At 33.5% G+C, this 21,229-nt stretch overlaps 1 protein-coding gene across 1 annotated transcript; it reads left to right on the forward strand.

The window, feature by feature from the left end:
- The first annotated feature begins 18,786 nt into the window (after window positions 1-18,786).
- LOC139842919 (trans-resveratrol di-O-methyltransferase-like) lies at window positions 18,787-19,863 on the forward strand. Its single transcript, XM_071833020.1, has 2 exons — window positions 18,787-19,620; window positions 19,687-19,863. Exons 1-2 carry the CDS (start codon window positions 18,841-18,843, stop codon window positions 19,861-19,863), a joined length of 957 nt encoding a protein of 318 aa, XP_071689121.1. The 5' UTR covers window positions 18,787-18,840.
- Window positions 19,864-21,229: the final 1,366 nt, after the last annotated feature.

Genomic DNA, 21,229 nt, shown 5'->3' on the forward strand with positions numbered 1-21,229 from the left:
AGTTAAGACCCTCGCAAGGTTCAACGTTGTCAGATAAAAGAGCATCTTTTGCTGCCAACGTTTAAAGTCCACACCTGTGAAATTTTTAGGTTTCTCAGCATGAGAAACTACCGCATTCGGTAGTGGTGCAACTTTCGCAACAGTAGCTTTAACAGTGGAGGAGCTTGGGATCGATACTGTCGCACCAGTATTTGTAGCAGCAACGGTAGTGGAATCCGGGTTAGACTGAGTATTCATTCTGAAATGAAGTCGGAGTAACATCATTAGTAACGAGGTTAAATTTCATAAATAAATCTCATAAATATAACCATATATAATAGATAATTAATCACAGTACGAAAATATGGTTGAGCACATACCAAGTGAAGTAAATAGTAGATCCATTATACTCATAAGCAAAATAAAATAGAAGTAGCAAAACACCACGTAATATGCCAGTAGCATTAATATGACTTTTAATTAGTTTTGTAAACAAACGAGAATTATCAATCCGTTATGCATCAAACTTATTCGAATTAGGCATAAAGTACTGATAATGCTAAAAACGAACATATATTTCATAGCATTATTCCTCAAGAAAGACAAGCTTTTAGTTGCAATTGTTCTATTTACAAGTGATATTCGTTTAAATAATAAAAGGTGAAGACAAAAGACAGATTCGACGAATTGAAGACGCAAACGACCAAAAAGCTCCAAAGTACAAAAGACAATCAAAAAGGTTCCAATTATTGATAAGAAACGTCTCGAAATCACAAGAGTACAAGATTCAAAACGCAAAGTACAAGATATTAAATTGTACGCAAGGACGTTCGAAAATCCGGAACCGGGACTAGAGTCAACTCTTAACGCTCGACGCAACGGACTAAAAATTACAAGTTAACTATGTATATAAATATAATATAATATATAATTAATTATATTAATTATATATATATTATATATATATAATAAAAACCGTCGGCAGCCAGAAACTCCAAGGGTGTGAAATGAAAATACCTCTCCGCGACTCGCGGAGTTTAAAGGGCTTTTTGCCGCGAGTCGCGGAGCCCCAAAATTCATTTCTGGCTATAAAGCCAACCGAATTCTGATCGAATTTATCATCTTTTTTTCATCTCTCTCTCAATATATACGAGTAATATATATTTATATTTATAATTTATATTTTAATTTTAATTATAATTCTAATAATAAGGGTATGTTAGCAAATGTTGTAAGGGTGTAAGTCGAAATTCTGTCCGTGTAACGCTACGCTATTTTTAATCATTGTAAGTTATGTTCAACCTTTTTATATTAATGTCTCGTAGCTAAGTTATTATTATGCTTGTTTAAAACGAAGTAATCATGATGTTGGGCTAATTACTAAAATTGGGTAATTGGGCTTTGTACCATAATTGGGGTTTGGACAAAAGAACGACACTTGTGGAAACTAGACTATGGGCTATTAATGGGCTTTATATTTGTTTAACTAAATGAAAGTTTGTTAATGTTAATATAAAGATTTACAATTGGGCGTCCCTATAAATTACCATATACACTCGATCGGACACGATGGGCGGGGTATTTATATGTACGAATAATCGTTCATTTAACCGGACACGGGAATGGATTAATAGCCACTAGAATAATTAAAACAGGGGTGAAATTACATTCAAGGGTAATTGGTGTAATTGTTAACAAAGTAGTAAAACCTTGGTTTACACGCAGTCGATAACCTGGTGTATTCATTAAACAAAGTATTAAAACCTTGTTACAATTCGAATCCCCAATTAGTTGGAATATTTATCTTCGGGTATAATAATAATTTGACAAGGACACTTGCAATTTATATTTATGACTGATGGACTGTTATGGACAAAAACCAGACGGACATATTGAATAATCCAGGACAAAGGACAATTAACCCATGGGCATAAAACTAAAATCAACACGTCAAACATCATGATTACGGAAGTTTAAATAAGCATAATTCTTTTATTTCATATTTTATTTCCTTTATTTTATATTTAATTGCACTTCTAATTATCGCACTTTTATTTATTTTATCGCACTTTTAATTATCGTACTTTTTAATTATCGCAATTTAATTTTATCGCATTTTTATTATTCGCAATTTCATTATCGTTATTTACTTTACGCTTTAATTTAAAGTCTTGTATTTATTTTATATTTTACATTAGGTTTTAACTGCGACTAAAGTTTTAAAATCGACAAACCGGTCATTAAACGGTAAAAACCCCTCTTTATAATAATAATATTACTTATATATATATTTGTATTTTTATAAAAGTAAACTAATATAGCGTTGAGCTTTGCTTAAAGATCTCCCTGTGGAACGAACCGGACTTACTAAAAACTACACTACTGTACGATTAGGTACACTGCCTATAAGTGTTGTAGCAAGGTTTAAGTATATCCATTCTATAAATAAATAAATATCTTGTGTAAAATTGTATCATATTTAATAGTATTTCCTAGTAAAATATAAGCTATTTTATATACACCTGCTTTGACATCAAGTATTTTTGGCGCCGCTGCCGGGGAGCTATCTTAAAAGCCGGAAGCGCAACGCTAATATAAAAAAAAAAAAAGATTTTATTTACTTTTATTAAAAGTCGTTTTTGTAAAAATTACGTTTTAATCATTCAAAAATATAAAAAGAAAAACAAAAATATAAGTATTTTTAGGATTTTGTTAAATATTTAAGTTTTATAAGTTTCTTTATCTTTATTTTAATTTATAAAAATATAAATTTTATTAAAAATCGTTTATTTAAATTAAAAACAGAAAACAAAATAAAAAAAAAAAAAAAATAAAGAAAAACGCGTAAAAACAAAACCTGTCAACTGAATTCCTGAACCCCGCGACTCGCGGGGTTTTCCTCATTTCTCACCGCAACTCGCGGAGGTCTTCTGACACACGGACAAAACCCTAATCACGGGTTTTAATTTATTATTATTATTATTAATTACTTAATTATTATTATTATTATTATTAATTTCAGTTTTATTTTTACTTTTTAATTTATATATGTATTTTGTTTAATTAGTTTTATTAAAATTATAAAATTAGTAGTTTTTATTAAATAAATAATATAAAAATAATATTTTTTATAAAAATTGTACTTTTTAAAACTTTTTGTATATTTTTATATTTTGTACCTTTTTAATCGTTGTAGCGTAACTTTTGTATTTTTAGCTCATATTTAATTTTAAACTTAGTTTTAGCTATAGTTATTTTTACTCCTAGATTTTTAGGCTTTGCCGTAGAATTCCTTAAGTGCTTTTTCTTTAGACTAAGATTTAGGTGCTTTAGAATTTTGCGACGCCTTTTTAAGTTTTAGTTTCTTTTTAAGTTATTTCCATTTGGGATTTAGTTTTTCCTGTAAGCTTTAATATTTTTAGAGACCTTTTACTATGTACCAATTATCATTCCAATTAGTAATTTCAATTTGCGATTATAATTTTAAGTTAGTTGTAGTAATAAGGTTAAATTAGTTAAGTATTTTTAAGTTTTTATAAGTTTCTTTTATTTTTCCGTCACCTTTTATTTTTCAACCATTTTTTCTTTTTCGACCTTTTGAGACGAACTCTTTGTCTTTCTTATTTCTCGCCATTCTAGTTTTTAGGACTTAGAATTTTATTCTACTTCTTATCTAAATTTCTTAAAATTACGAAAATTTATTTTAAGTAGTTAAATTGATAGACATCAAAATTTTCTGGTTCGTAGTAATAGTTGGATTTGTACGTGGACCGGGTTATTGGAGCCAAACAGTCCTCAATTATATTGAGACCAAACGAATCCTGCCCCTCTGCTGCATCTTTTGGCTATTCGAAACGTGGGCAAAATCAGAAAAGTCTATTGATTGGATAACTTATTATAATTTTTCTTTCCTTTTTAAAACTAATAGGATATTCTGTGAATGCACCGAGCAAGACGTTCATCACCTTTTGTACGTTCACCACCTGTAACTCGATCAAGACATCGTTTAACAAATATAACCGCCGTTGATTTTTCTTTAGAATCGTCATCCAGTCGACCAAGTACTTCAGTTCAAATTACCGATAATCCATTTTTTGAACCCAACCTCACAATTGAGAATCCAGAAAATATTCAGGAACGGTTCATAGATCCTGAACCATTAAACTTTCCTCCGGAACCACCAATCATTCAAACAGAGATTGTTGAGGAACGAACTATTAAATCAGAACCATCTAGTGATACCGATTCAACAAATTCAATTATGGAGAATCTGGAACCTTTAAGTATGGAAGACCGAATGAGAGCTAAACGCACTGGCCAAGGTCACGCAATTACTCATCCAGACATTAATGCGCCAGATTATGAAATCAAAGGACAAATTCTACACATGGTGACTAATCAATGCCAATTTAGTGGTGCGCCGAAGGAAGATCCAAATGAACATCTACGTACCTTTAATAGGATCTGCACACTATTTAAAATACGAGAAGTGGAGGATGAACAAATATATCTCATGTTATTTCCCTGGACTTTAAAGGGAGAAGCCAAAGATTGGTTGGAATCGTTACCTGAAGGGGCGATCGATACATGGGATGTTTTAATTGACAAATTTCTTAAACAATTCTTTCCTGCATCCAAAGCCGTAAGACTTCAAGCAGAAATTGTTACGTTCACACAGAAACCAAATGAAACTCTATATGAGGCGTGGACAAGATATGGAAAGTTGTTAAGAGGATGTCCGCAACATGGTTTAGACACCTGTCAAATAGTACAAATATTCTACCAAGGATGCGACATCACTACAAGGAAAGACATAGATATAGCAGCTGGTGGTTCTATTATGAAGAAAACCGAAACTGATGCTTACAAAATTATTGATAACACTGCTTCCCACTCACATGAGTGGCACCAAGAAAAAGACATCATTAGATCATCTAAAGCAGCTAGAGCCGATTCTAGCCATGACTTAGATTCCATTTCAGCAAAGATAGATGCTTTCGAGAGACGAATGGAAAAGATGACTAAAGATATTCATGCTATACGAATTAGTTGTGAGCAGTGTGGAGGACCACATTTGACAAAAGATTGTATCAGTATTGAATTAACAATGGAACAAAGAGAGAATATTTCATACATAAACCAAAGGCCTGGAAATAATTATCAGAATAATTATCAACCGCCAAGACCGATTTACAATCAAAACCAGAATTATAACCGAAATATTCCATACAACAACCAACAAGGTCCTAGCAATCAACAAGTATCCAATAATACTTACAATCAGCAAAGACCTAATTTTCAAAACAAACCACCACAACAAACCGATGATAAAAAGCCGAATTTAGAAGATATGATGACGAAGCTAGTTGAAACTCAAACGCAGTTTTTCACATCTCAAAAACAAACAAATGAACAAAATGCTCAAGCATTTAGAAATCAACAAGCTTCTATTCAAAATCTGGAACAAGAAGTAAGTAACCTAGCAAGGTTAATAGGTGAAAGAAAACCGGGAAGTTTACCTAGTGATACAAATGCTAACCCCCGGAATGAAACAGCTAAAGCTATTACCACAAGAAGTGGTACAACACTTAAACCACCTGAAATACCTGTAACTTCTGATGAAACTATTCCTACTCCACAAGAACCACAACCTGATCAAGATAAGGAAAAAGAACCGGTAGTTGAAAAGGTTAATGAAGATAACACAGTTAAGGCTAAACCTTATGTTAAACCATACCAACCACCTCTTCCTTATCCGAGTAAAATGAAGAAGGAAAAACTTGAAGCCGAGCAATCCAAATTCTTGGATATGTTTAAACAGATAAATGTAAATCTTCCTTTCATTGATGTGATTTCAGGAATGCCAAGATATGCTAAATTCTTGAAAGATCTAATCACGAATAGAAAGAAAATGGAAGAACTCTCGGCTGTTACTATGAATGCTAATTGTTCAGCAGTGCTGTTGAATAAGATACCAGAAAAACTATCTGATCCAGGAAGTTTCACAATTCCATGTTTTCTGGGTAGTCTTAGTTCAATAGAAGCATTAGCAGATTTAGGTGCTAGTATAAATCTAATGCCGTATTCACTATACGCTAAACTAGACCTTGGAGAATTGAAACCAACCAGAATAAGCATACAACTAGCCGATAGATCAATAAAATATCCTAGAGGGATAATGGAGAACATGCTAGTTAAAGTTGGTACTTTAGTATTTCCAGTAGATTTTGTTGTTTTGGACATGGAAGAAGATTCTCAAGTTCCTCTCATATTAGGAAGACCATTCTTAAATACGGCTAAAGCAATGATAGACGTGTTCGGTAAGAAATTGACCCTAAGTATAGAGGATGAGAGTGTTACCTTTTCAGTGGATAGAGCAATGCAACAACCACAATCTGCAGATGATACATGTTATTATATTAAAACTATAGATGCACATGCAGAATTATTAGAAGAATTTCCAGAATTACAAGGAACAGGAGAATGTTCTTTAGGAGAAGGAAATGAACCAATTGATGAAGCTGAAATGTTAGCTACACTTATAGCTAATGGATATGAACCAACAACAGAAGAAATTCAAATGCTAAAAGAAGAAGACAGATATCGATATAAATCATCGATAGAAGAACCTCCGAAATTAGAGTTAAAGCCACTTCCAAACCATTTGGAATACGCTTATTTACATGGTGAATCTGAATTACCTGTAATAATATCGTCTTCTCTTACTGAAAATGAGAAATCACAACTCATTTCTGTGTTGAAAGCTCATAAACCAGCCATTGCATGGAAGATTCATGATATTAAAGGAATAAGTCCTTCGTATTGCACACATAAAATCCTTATGGAAGAAGGTCATAAAACGTATGTGCAACGCCAACGAAGACTAAATCCTAATATGCAAGATGTAGTTAAGAAAGAGATTATTAAACTGCTAGATGCAGGTTTGATATATCCAATCTCTGATAGTCCATGGGTAAGCCCAGTTCAATGCGTGCCTAAGAAGGGTGGCATGACTGTTATTACAAATGAGAAAAATGAGCTTATTCCTACTAGGACTGTAACAGGATGGCGTGTATGTATTGATTATAGAAAATTAAATGACGCCACCAGAAAAGATCACTTTCCCTTACCTTTCATAGATCAAATGTTGGAAAGATTAGCCGGAAATAGTTACTATTGTTTCCTAGATGGATTTTCCGGATATTTTCAAATTCCAATAGCACCCGAAGATCAAGAGAAAACCACATTCACGTGCCCTTATGGTACTTTTGCTTACAAAAGAATGCCATTTGGACTTTGTAACGCCCCTGCAACCTTTCAAAGGTGTATGATGGCGATTTTTCACGACATGATAGAAGAATGCATGGAAGTATTCATGGATGACTTTTCAGTCTTCGGTGATACATTTAAATCATGTCTAGTTAATCTGGAACGAATGCTAATTAGATGCGAAAAATCAAATCTAGTACTTAATTGGGAGAAATGCCATTTCATGGTTAAAGAAGGCATCGTTCTTGGACATAAAATTTCAAAAGAAGGAATTGAAGTGGATAGAGCTAAAGTAGATGTAATTGCTAAACTTCCACATCCCACCAATGTTAGAGGAGTTAGGAGTTTTCTAGGGCATGCCGGTTTTTACCGACGTTTCATAAAAGATTTTTCAAAAATTGCCACTCCTATGAATAAACTCCTAGAAAAGGATGCGCCATTCATCTTTTCAGATGAATGTATCAAATCTTTTAATATTCTTAAAGAAAAACTCACTAATGCACCGATCATGATAACACCAAATTGGAATCTACCATTTGAACTAATGTGCGATGCAAGTGATTTTGCAATGGGAGCCGTTTTAGGACAAAGGATTGAAAAACGATTTCAACCTATATATTATGCTAGTAAGACATTACAAGGAGCACAAACGAACTATACAACTACTGAAAAAGAACTCCTTGCTATTGTCTTTGCTTTTGACAAATTTCGATCATATCTCGTTCTAGCAAAAACGGTGGTCTATACCGACCATTCTGCTCTTAGATACCTATTTTCAAAACAAGATGCTAAACCAAGATTAATCCGTTGGATTTTACTCTTACAAGAGTTTGATATTGAAATCCGAGATAAAAAAGGAGCAGAAAATCTCGCCGCTGATCATCTTTCTCGTCTTGAAAATCCCGAATTAGAAGTTCTGAATGAATCGGCCATACAAGACAACTTTCCTGATGAATATCTATTGAAGATAGATTATAAAGAAATCCCATGGTTTGCGGACTATGCAAACTACTTAGTTTGTGGATTCCTTGAAAAAGGATTATCATACCAAAGACGAAAGAAATTCTTCAGTGATATAAAACACTATTTCTGGGAAGATCCACATCTGTTTAAAAGTTGTCCCGATGGAATAATACGCCGATGTGTATTTGGAGATGAAGCTAGTAAAATTTTAAACCATTGTCACACAGGACCAACAGGAGGGCATTATGGGCCTCAACTAACAGCAAGAAAAGTTTATGAAGCTGGATTCTATTGGCCTACAATTTACAAAGACGCACACCTTCTTTGCAAATCCTGTGATGCATGTCAAAGGGCCGGAAAAATAAGTCAACGCGATGAAATGCCACAAAATGTCATCCAAGTATGTGAAGTATTTGACATTTGGGGTATTGACTTTATGGGTCCATTTCCAAAATCTCATAATAATCTATATATACTCGTAGCCATTGACTATGTATCTAAATGGGCGGAAGCACAAGCTCTCCCAACTAACGATGCACGAGTTGTAGTCAACTTTTTAAAACGTCTTTTTGCAAGGTTTGGAACACCGAAAGCTTTAATAAGTGATCGGGGTACTCATTTTTGTAATAATCAACTTGAGAAAGTTCTTAAAAGATATGGAGTAACTCATAAAATCTCCACCGCATATCATCCACAAACAAGTGGACAAGTTGAAAATACCAACCGAGCTTTAAAACGTATTCTAGAGAAAACCGTAGGATCAAATCCAAAGGAATGGTCAATTAAATTGGAGGATGCACTCTGGGCTTTTAGAACAGCCTACAAAACTCCAATTGGAACCACACCTTTTAGACTTGTGTATGGAAAAGCATGTCATCTTCCAGTAGAAATTGAACACAAAGCATTTTGGGCTTTGAAGACATGTAATCTTGATTTACATGAAGCTGGACGTCTACGATTAAGTCAACTAAACGAATTAGAAGAATTAAGACATGAAGCATACGAAAATTCGTTAATCTATAAAGAAAGAACGAAGAAATGGCATGATAAAAGAATCAGAAGTTCAAAAGAATTTAAAGAAGGAGACAGAGTTCTTCTTTTCAATTCACGATTCAAGCTATTTCCTGGAAAATTGAAATCAAGATGGTCTGGACCATTCATAGTAAAAAGAGTTTTCCCATACGGAACGATAGAATTGATAAATTCAAATGGGATTGAATTTAAAGTTAATGGTCACAGAGTTAAACATTACATACATGGTCCGATGGAAGTCGACAACGAAGTTAATCACAATTTCGACACCACAGCTAACTAAGTGTGGGGAGAATCAAGTCTTTAAGGGATAATATATATTTCTGTTAGAGTTAGATTGTCTGTTTTCGTGTAGTTCTCGAAAATGGAACACGTATGGTCTTTCCCTAGCAGACCCTAAAGAACTAGTCTTCTCCCCCCATTCTGAATTTTTATTTTTTTAGGTTTTTACAAAATGAAGACTGCCTGTGAACTAAACCATGGTCTAATGCTACACGCTTTGATCACTAAAAGAAATAATGACATACTACCGAGTGAATTAGTATCAGTAATCAGAGAAAGAATGGACGGAGTTAGAAAAGGATCCAGATGCGAAGATAATAAGTTACAATTTGGTAAAGGAAAATCAAAATCCGCAGCGAAAAGAAGAGCACGACACCTAGAAAAATGTCACAAATGCGGAAAATGGTCACATGGAGGTAAATGTTCAAATAATCAAACCTATTCAAATACCGAATTTGTTACTTTATGCAGAGACGGACCGTTCATATGTTTAGAAGAAAAGACAATGAATGCTCGAGGTTACGCCTATGCAGCCATGGAAGACCAATTAAACCGACTATCTTATGAATATAATAGATCATATAACTAAGAAATCTATTTCACAGGTATGTCTGTACAGTTTTTATTTTTATTTTTATTTTTAACCTTTTGATAATAAACGCTAATTTGTTCGCTAAAAAGTATTAAATTGGTATTAAATAAAATTAGGTTTGGCGACCGAAATTATTGATATCGTTCAAAAATTTATTACATCACTGCGAAAATTTAACGTTTATTCTTAAGGTATAAATATCTTTAATCAATCAACCCAAAATATTTCAAAAATTCGTCATGAGTTAAATTAGGTCTTGGAACCGAAATTACTTTACCGAAAAGAGGGGCGCATATTTTTGATAATATTTGATTGATTAAAGTGGGATAAAAAGACAAAAAGATTTTTAATTTTATTTTTTACCATGTTTTTAAAATTAATATTTAAATCTTAAATTAATATTGTAAACTTTGTAAAAACAATATATTTAAAATTATAAATATTTGAAAAATTAATATAAGTTTGGTATGAATTTATGAATTTTTAAATTAAGTTTGGTGTGAATTTTTAATTATTAATTTTGAATTTTATAATTGTGTGAATTTAAAAACAAAAATTTACTTTATCTCATTAAGTTAAGAATATGATTTTTAAAATTCGTCGTAAGTTGAAGACTAGGTCTTTGAACCGAAATTGCTTTACCCGAGGGAGGGACGAGAACTTTTATTATCATTATTTTTAATCTTATTGATTTAAAGTATGCCAAAAACATTATAAAACCCAAAAATCTTAGCTTTTAAAACAATCGCTACAAAAAGACAAATTTTAAAATTTTGTCGAGGGACGGACTAGGACATCGATCCGAAACGACCTCGTCCTAAATAACAAGGGAAACAAAATTTTAAAATTAATTTCTTAATTGTTTTATAAGTTAATGATTATATAAAAAAAAAAAAAAAAAAAAAAAAAAAAAAAAAAAAATAACTCCGCGACTCGCGGAGTTTTAAGTACAAACCTCCGCGACTCGCGGAGGGACCAAATTACAGAAAAAAATAAAACAGCTACACGATCAGTTCACTCCCACCAACACAAAAACACCCAAAATACTGCGAAAAAGACCCGAGAAAACCCACAAAAATCATCCCAAAAACTCGATTTTTCACCGTTAATCTTCAAATTTTTCACTACAATCATGTTGAGAAGGATGATATCTAGGAACTACTCAAGAAAACAGGTACAATTACACCCCAAATCACCTTTAAATCCGAATTTTAGTGTGTTCTTGAGCATATTTTCATAATTTGAATTTTGTTAATTTTTAGTGTAATTAGTGTTAAATTGTTAGTATATTATGCATGTATAACCTAGATTGATGCTTGTTAACATGATTTGAAGCCAAAAACTTCAAAATCTTTAGAATCTAGGGTTTGTGTTCTTGAGCAATTTGGGGCTTTTTGATATAAACAGGTTATGGCCGATTTTTGTCATGAATTGTTGCTAAATTGAGTAGTGTAACATGTCTAGGTAGTTAAATGATCCAAACTTTGAGCCTAAACATGATTTTGAGAATTAAAGTGGACTTTTTCAAGTCCAAAATTCATGAACTTGATTTTTGAAAGATAATGCCATTTGAGACTTGTTTATTTGCTAGTAATGATTATTTTGACATGTTATTTGAGTTAAATGCTTATGAACTTGGCGAAAATTTTCGTATATGCTTATTTGAAAAAGTGTAGATTTGATAAAAATGTGAAAATAAGCTTAAGTTTGATATAAATTGATAATGTCATTGTAATTATTTTGATTGATGATTTTGCTGACACTAATGCATATTTGGATGCACAAAATTTGTGTTTGATGTGTTTTGCAGAATGAAAGGGGTGAATCTTCATCCCAAGCCCGTCATGCTCCTGCTGAGAACTTGGAACAACAGGAGGTAGATAACTACTACAAGCAGGATGTACCACATCCAGTCATGACCTTTTCAGATATGCACTTGGAACAGTTGCACCCGAACCTGCGATTTGACAGACTTTGGATAGATTATCCAAAATATCAACGGGGTTTGCATACTCTTCATTCCAAGGTTGTTGAGGTACCGAGGGTCATAGAATGGGGACCCTTGGAAGCTGTAGAATTGGCCGGGCCAATTAGGGAATTACTGGTACAGAGGTATGGTAATTCTTCTTTTAATGACTGGATATGTTTATTCACCATACGCAGACCTGTATATAAAGTATGGTGTGAAGAGTTGTTATGTAGTATAGAGTTGAATGATCGGGTAGCTAGTTTAACCGATCGTTCTTTTATTAGATTTTTGTTAGGCGGTTCGATGCGCCACATGTCTTTACTGGACATGGCTCAGGCTTTACGTATATATACGCCTGAGGAATTAGCGTCTGCCGATTGTAGAGGATTGATACTAAACGGTAGGAAAATAGATGAGAATTTTGATACACACGGTGTGTGGAGTCAAATGACAAGCCACCACCGTTTTAAAGGGGGAAACTACTCTTATTTGGATATAGATAGAGCCGAATTAAGAGTAATACATAGGTTTTTAGCTAACTCGATTACACAAAGGGGTAAAAACAAAGAAAAGGTAAATGAACAAGATTTGTTTTACCATATGTGTATTCGAGACCCACACAGCGCTGTAAGTATACCATATTGTGTGGGTTATTATTTATCAGCTATGGTTCGAGGGATGCGTCCACATAGCATAATAGGAGGTGGTATTTTTATTACTTTGATTGGTGAATATCTCGGTGTGGATATAAGTCGGGGGGGATTATTAGTAGAAGAGCCGGAACCCCGCGACACTATAGGTTTAAATGTGTACCATGGTGCGAAAGTGTTGAAGCGGCGAAATAACGCCGCAGTACGATACAATGGTAGACATCCACAGGTAGAGAGAAACCAGGAACAAGGTAATGTAGGAGGGGGGCAAGAAATGCATAGGTTTATAGCTTCTCAGGAATACGAAAATGCTAGACAGAGAGCATTCGAAGATTGGCAAGTTCATCAGAACCAGATCATAGCGCATTGCCAACATATAGGTAGAAACTATATTCCTACACCGAAGCCCGTCTTCCCTCCTTGGTCGATAGAGATGCAGCCACCATATCCTACGTATGACCCTGCCGAGGCATTCTATAGCACTTATGGTTATGCGTGGAACCCCTATTGGTACCAATATCATCCTTAGTTTACTTATTTTTATTTTTATTTTGTAATTTGTAATTATTGATATGTTTAATATTTTTTGTTAATATTGTAATCATTTTTATATTTATCTAACTTTTATTCTTAGATTTTAATAATTTTTGAATGTGGGGTAATATACCAAACTTCAAAAATATGTATATATGTTTGCAGTTTATCTTATGTACACAACAGGGTAAAACAACGCATTTTCAAAGACTGGCATTAAGTTCAGCAAAAGCAAGTAATTTTGACGACAATGATGCAAAATACATGTGAAATAACAACAAGACGGAATAAACAAATGATGTGCACCATTTATCATTCAGCAAACAAACGCCAATATATTTGGAAACTTTGGTAAAAATTTAATCATTTTCACACAAATCACCCTCAATAATTTAAATTGTTACTGATTTCTTGCAAATGAGGGCATTGCAAGATCTTAAGTGTGGGAAGGGGTTAAATTCTTTCGGATTTTAAAAATTTTTACTTTATACACTTGGTTACCATTAAAAATACTAGTAAAGCAGTAGTTGTATTAGAATCTAGTGCTCTCTGATAAAAAAAGAACAGCCCTAGTCTTATATACTGACTACCCAATTCTAGTAAAATTTTTCAAAATTTTCAATTAAATGAATTCAAATCATGTTTATACATATTTATGAACGATAAAACTAGGTTTTAACACCGAAATTATTGTTACCTAGGAAAGGACATAAATTGAGAAACAAACTAAAATGTTAAAATTCATTTAAAATGGAATAGAGGACGATAAAAAGAAAAATAAAAAGCCAAGTGTGGGAAAATTTACCAAGTTATTTTAAACATATGCCACATATATTTGTAACAAATAACTGAAAATACTTTTGCTTTGAACTAAACTAAACTGTTTTACCCAATGAAAGAAAAGAAGAGATGGATCTACACGATGAATCAATTCCATCATTAAAAGGAAGTAAAGTCTTCCGAAAAAGACACGCGCTTTTTGATTTAGGTCATGAAGTTGTCGTCCAGACCAGCTGTAGGTTGACGAAAAATCTAGAAAAGTCATCACTAAAATCAGCAGGAAATCCACGGACCTCAGCATCAAACAGGGTCGCCAAGTGGTCAGATTTATCCTAACCATGAGAAGGATTTATCTCGTACAATGGGGAGGCACCGTGCAAATTAGCTGGATAAGACTAATGAATCAGATCCCCAGAAAGGATAATCTCCTTAAAGATTAAAAATCAGCTTTTAAGACTGATATTACTCAATCCTAGAGATTGACCTTAAAGATTGAGAATTCAAACTCATGGAATTCGATGATATCTAAACTCGAGCTTGAACGAGAAAATATTTTGATCAAAAATACAAACCGATTTGTTTTCTGAAAACCCTATTTTCAATGCGTTCATTACCATTGAACGTAAAATCCTAGGAATTCACCTGGAATTCATTAGGTCACCTGAACTAAATCGGGTGTCAACCGTAAGAACGGTGGTTGCATAGCATGGTCGAAGACAGTACCTTGTGCCAGACCGACAAATTATAAGGGTGAGCTTTACTATTGCTCCTACCAAGGATAGTAATTGCGTCCGACACGTTATAAACCATAATCAAAAGCATGTCACGGGACATTGCCTTAACAGTTGCTTGTTCAACGCTTTCCTTTACAACCGGACGGTAGTTTGCCGAAAGGTAATATACGGAACAAGTAAACTGGACGTGTTGCTTTCCAAATACAAGGTTAGCAAGTGGGTGACACAAAACCGCAAGTTTTGAGCTAAAATTTTCAAATCTGAAACCCACCAAACCCACAAAAATATTTTGCAAACACCGGTAAAGGGTTATTCCGGAAAACTTATCTAGGGTAAAAACTAGATTTAATTTTCAAAAGATCAAATGTTTTCATAAAGATCCAATTTCCTTAATGGATCTAAATTTTTATAGTCATGTGGGACTGTAAACCATATCGTTACTACCATTGTTTATACCGCCGTATAGAAATCACTGATGTACAAAGTGTGAAGAATAAAAAAGTGATTCTAGTATTTCAAGACGATATTGCTTGAGGACAAGCAACGCTCAAGTGTGGGAATATTTGATAATGCTAAAAACGAACATATATTTCATAGCATTATTCCTCAAGAAAGACAAGCTTTTAGTTGCAATTGTTCTATTTACAAGTGATATTCGTTTAAATAATAAAAGGTGAAGACAAAAGACAGATTCGACGAATTGAAGACGCAAACGACCAAAAAGCTCCAAAGTACAAAAGACAATCAAAAAGGTTCCAATTATTGATAAGAAACGTCTCGAAATCACAAGAGTACAAGATTCAAAACGCAAAGTACAAGATATTAAATTGTACGCAAGGACGTTCGAAAATCCGGAACCGGGACTAGAGTCAACTCTTAACGCTCGACGCAACGGACTAAAAATTACAAGTTAACTATGTATATAAATATAATATAATATATAATTAATTATATTAATTATATATATATTATATATATATAATAAAAACCGTCGGCAGCCAGAAACTCCAAGGGTGTGAAATGAAAATACCTCTCCGCGACTCGCGGAGTTTAAAGGGCTTTTTGCCGCGAGTCGCGGAGCCCCAAAATTCATTTCTGGCTATAAAGCCAACCGAATTCTGATCGAATTTATCATCTTTTTTTCATCTCTCTCTCAATATATACGAGTAATATATATTTATATTTATAATTTATATTTTAATTTTAATTATAATTCTAATAATAAGGGTATGTTAGCAAATGTTGTAAGGGTGTAAGTCGAAATTCTGTCCGTGTAACGCTACGCTATTTTTAATCATTGTAAGTTATGTTCAACCTTTTTATATTAATGTCTCGTAGCTAAGTTATTATTATGCTTGTTTAAAACGAAGTAATCATGATGTTGGGCTAATTACTAAAATTGGGTAATTGGGCTTTGTACCATAATTGGGGTTTGGACAAAAGAACGACACTTGTGGAAACTAGACTATGGGCTATTAATGGGCTTTATATTTGTTTAACTAAATGAAAGTTTGTTAATGTTAATATAAAGATTTACAATTGGGCGTCCCTATAAATTACCATATACACTCGATCGGACACGATGGGCGGGGTATTTATATGTACGAATAATCGTTCATTTAACCGGACACGGGAATGGATTAATAGCCACTAGAATAATTAAAACAGGGGTGAAATTACATTCAAGGGTAATTGGTGTAATTGTTAACAAAGTAGTAAAACCTTGGTTTACACGCAGTCGATAACCTGGTGTATTCATTAAACAAAGTATTAAAACCTTGTTACAATTCGAATCCCCAATTAGTTGGAATATTTATCTTCGGGTATAATAATAATTTGACAAGGACACTTGCAATTTATATTTATGACTGATGGACTGTTATGGACAAAAACCAGACGGACATATTGAATAATCCAGGACAAAGGACAATTAACCCATGGGCATAAAACTAAAATCAACACGTCAAACATCATGATTACGGAAGTTTAAATAAGCATAATTCTTTTATTTCATATTTTATTTCCTTTATTTTATATTTAATTGCACTTCTAATTATCGCACTTTTATTTATTTTATCGCACTTTTAATTATCGTACTTTTTAATTATCGCAATTTAATTTTATCGCATTTTTATTATTCGCAATTTCATTATCGTTATTTACTTTACGCTTTAATTTAAAGTCTTGTATTTATTTTATATTTTACATTAGGTTTTAACTGCGACTAAAGTTTTAAAATCGACAAACCGGTCATTAAACGGTAAAAACCCCTCTTTATAATAATAATATTACTTATATATATATTTGTATTTTTATAAAAGTAAACTAATATAGCGTTGAGCTTTGCTTAAAGATCTCCCTGTGGAACGAACCGGACTTACTAAAAACTACACTACTGTACGATTAGGTACACTGCCTATAAGTGTTGTAGCAAGGTTTAAGTATATCCATTCTATAAATAAATAAATATCTTGTGTAAAATTGTATCATATTTAATAGTATTTCCTAGTAAAATATAAGCTATTTTATATACACCTGCTTTGACATCAAGTACTCGTAATAATCATCACTTTGTAATAAAGTCAATCACTAACATTATCCTATATTGACGATGCAAATACAATTCATGCATTTAAATAAGACATGATCCTTAGCCTTTAAACATGTTACATATAAATTAACATGTCAAACATTAGCCGTAGTAAAAGCATGTTATATATTTATAAACTGATCTGAAGCAGGGTCAAAATAGGCAGGTCTGAAGTACATATCAGTAATAACAGTTCGACGAGTAATGCAGTACAAAACAAAAATTCGACTTATCATTCAGTTTCATAAGAACAATATAATCAGACATCGAATCTGTTTAAGATTGTTATAAATTATGTACGTATGAAACTGAAAACACATAAATGCATTGCTATATAATTGTAAACGTAACAATAAGGTGAAATGTAAAAACGATCAAACCGAATAACAGGAGTGAACCGGGCTTGTGTTTGACACAATTCCCTTAAACAGATTCGATGTCTGTTCCCAGGGTACACCGGTTCGAAGCAGCGTACTGCCGGACCTAACACTTGCCTGAAATGAAGTCGGAGACGTGAACAAGCTGAGATAAACGAATTCGATGTGCAGTTTTTTTGTTGTGTCTTGTTTCTGCAGACTGAGCCACTATTTATTCACATAAAGTTGCAGCTTAAAGAAATGATTTATGCCATGATCATTCCACTCAATCATTCCACAAGTGAGTGGGTATCTAATCAATTACTCCAACAAGTAAGTGGGTCACTAATAGCTCATCACCAAGTTGTACAATCATGATCCAACAACTCCAACAATCATGATCCAACAAGTGAGTGGGTCTCCAAGGACTCCACAACTGCATGGACCAAAAATAAATCGTATTGCAAAAACAGGCCTCGCACGGGCCCGAATTTTCGGAGCTGCATTCGTGTCCGCAGGTCGTGCGGGCACGCCCATTGGATCACAGGAAATCCCAAGTTTTTGCCCCCCCGCGCGAGAGTAGGTGCTAGAGTAAAATATGGGCTTCAGTGGATTTTAAATCCTAGATATTTCGATGACAAAGGATAAATCTGTTCCTGTTAGTGTTAAACTGAATTCGATGTAACCTTGCTAGTCGTCTGTTTCGTGTACTTTCATTGTTCCTGTATGTTCGATCCCATACTTTCCTTAAGTATGGTAATATGTAAATTCAATGATTAATAAAAAATTTTACCTTTAAAAAAAAAAATAAAAAAAATTTAATACTCCGTATTAATTATTTACATCCAACTATATGTTTCCGATTGAATTGAGTCCTTTTGAATTTATTTCGACATACATGATTAGAGTCCACTTGATGACAATTTTGGTAGTTGGTTCCATAAATATGTAATTATTACAGAGTGGATCGGAAGCCTATCAGACACAACCAATTCTATATATATATATATATATATATATATATATATATATATATAGTCAACAAGGTATTTAGAAAACGTTACTCCGAATCAAATTCTCTTTACCATACGGCCATTTAAGTAAAAAAGAATGGAATTGCAAAATGATGAGCAGTGTAAAGAATTGCTTCATGCTCAAGCCCACATATGGAACCATACTTTCAGCTTTGTAAGCTCCATGTCACTCAATTGTGCTATTCAACTTGAAATACCTGATATTATTAATCGCCATGGTGCACCGATGTCGCTCTTCGAGTTAACTGAAGCCCTGTCTCTCAAGAAGGAGAGATCCCAATTTATATATCGTTTGATGCGCATCCTTGTCCACTCTGGTTTCTTTGTTATACAAAGTTTACCATCAGACGTTGATGATGAGAAAAAAGAAGGATATTGGTTAACTCCTGCTTCTCGATATCTTTTGAAAGAGGAACCATTAAATATGAGGCCCTTTCTACTAGCCCATTTGGAACCAGTTATGGTGGACCCGTGGCTAAACATGAACAAGTGGTTTTGTAATGACGATATCAACCCTTTTCAAACAGCTAATGGGAAGACGCTTTTTGATCTTGCAGGGGAAGACCCAAATTTTAACAATTTGTTTAACGAAGCAATGGCTAGTGATGCAAGGCTAGTTTCAAGTGTCATTCTTAAACACTTTGGAAGTGTTTTTGAAGGGTTGAAGTCACTTGTTGATGTTGGGAGTGGTACAGGGACCCTTACCAAATCCATTGCTGAAGCTTTTCCTAATATTAGTTTCATCAGTTTTGATCTTCCTCATGTTGTTAAAGGTTTGGTAGGAAGTAAGAATTTGAGTTTTATTGGTGGAGACATGTTTCAAGCCGTTCCCAAAGCTGATGCAGCTTTACTAAAGGTTAATTGCTAACATATTAATTTGCTAAGTTATTATAATTAGTCGATTTGAACATTTTGCTTGAAGAATGTTTTTTTTTTTTTTTTTTTTTTTACCGTGAAACAGTGGATGTTGCATGATTGGAGCGATGAAGATTGCATTAAAATATTGAAGAAATGCAAAGATGCTATTCCAACCAAGGAAAATGGAGGAAAAGTGATAATCATTGAAATGGTGGTGAAAAATGATGATAGAAGCTATTAGTTCACAGTAATTGAACTATGAACACTAGACTCTCAATTGAACAATAAATAAGAATTATAAGAACATGAATTGAGAGAACACGATATGAAGATATATAAAAGATAATATTAATCGTGCAAAAGATACATCGAATGAAAAACACACGTCCCTATTTATACAGATCAAAACCAAATCTGGAGATTTGGTTTCCTAAACAACTTTACTAATAATAATGAAAAGATAAACTCTAAACTTAACAAATCTTCAAATCACTTCAAAAGTTTATCTTCTAGAGATAAGGCAGAATCAAAAACGTATCTTCTAAATATTTAAACATATCTTCAAAATCCTCCTTATCTTAGCCATCAAGAAAACCAAAAACGTTGACTTCACCAAACATCAGAGTCTGCAACTTCAGACTCTACAACTTCAGACTCTAAAAACCTGCAAAATGTTTTTGACTCATCAGATTATTTTTCCAACAATCTCCCCCTATCTGATGATGTCAAAACCACCTGTCCATCTACTTGTTCAACTCTGCAAACTCTCTTTCAATCAACCTGCACTTGCTCTTCATATACTTAATTTTCTTCAACATGGGAAGTTTACTATATAAGTGATTCACCAATTTAACTCTGAAAGGATAAGTCTGCTCTGTCACACATCTAGTCAACAAACCAATCAACAACTCAATACTAGCTCCTTCAAACTGCTCAACTCTCATCATCATCCTTTGATTTCCATTTATTTTGAACATTAAAGCATCTAAATACTCAATATACCTTTCATCAACAAATTCTAAATGCTCTGGAACAGCATACCTCTCTACATGACCCTTAACTCTCCTCTCCTTCATCTCTTGATCAAACATCCCACAAAATATCTCATAATCCTTGAAACTTATAAACCCTTCTTCAAATACTAAGTGTACCAAACTAGATACACTCTTCAATACTTCTTGCACTACAACTTGATCATCTGCACACTCATGGATACACACAGCTAACCCTTTCCATTCACAGAACCCTAAACGAACAATTTGGTTCAACTCAACTCTTAACCTCCTATCAGAAAAATGTGTCATAGTTAACAACAAAGTTACACCTTCAAGCTCTGATTTATCAATCTCAACTTTGACCACATCCCCTGCATACCTTCTGAATTTAAATCTTTTATTCATCTGAACCCTTAATTTATCTTGCATAGCAGCAACAACAGTAGCATTCTCCTGATCATTACCAACACCACCTGTTTGAGTATGACTTGCAACCACCTGAGTATCAATCATTTGAGTATCATCACCAACAATCACTTGAGTTTCACCAACAATCACTTGAGTTTCAACTCTATCAGCATCCTCCCCCTGAATCTGTTGCTCCCCATCAAC

The sequence above is a fragment of the Rutidosis leptorrhynchoides genome, chromosome 1 (genome assembly GCF_046630445.1).
Source record: "Rutidosis leptorrhynchoides isolate AG116_Rl617_1_P2 chromosome 1, CSIRO_AGI_Rlap_v1, whole genome shotgun sequence".
Taxonomy (NCBI): domain Eukaryota; kingdom Viridiplantae; phylum Streptophyta; class Magnoliopsida; order Asterales; family Asteraceae; genus Rutidosis; species Rutidosis leptorrhynchoides.

Bases quoted from the DNA above. Each gene is read 5' to 3' on its own strand.
- LOC139842919 (XM_071833020.1), top strand. From the start codon at position 18,841: ATGGAATTGCAAAATGATGAGCAGTGTAAAGAATTGCTTCATGCTCAA. The intron at 19,621-19,686 runs GTTAATTGCTAA...TTTTGCTTGAAG, and splicing joins CTGATGCAGCTTTACTAAAG to AATGTTTTTTTTTTTTTTTT.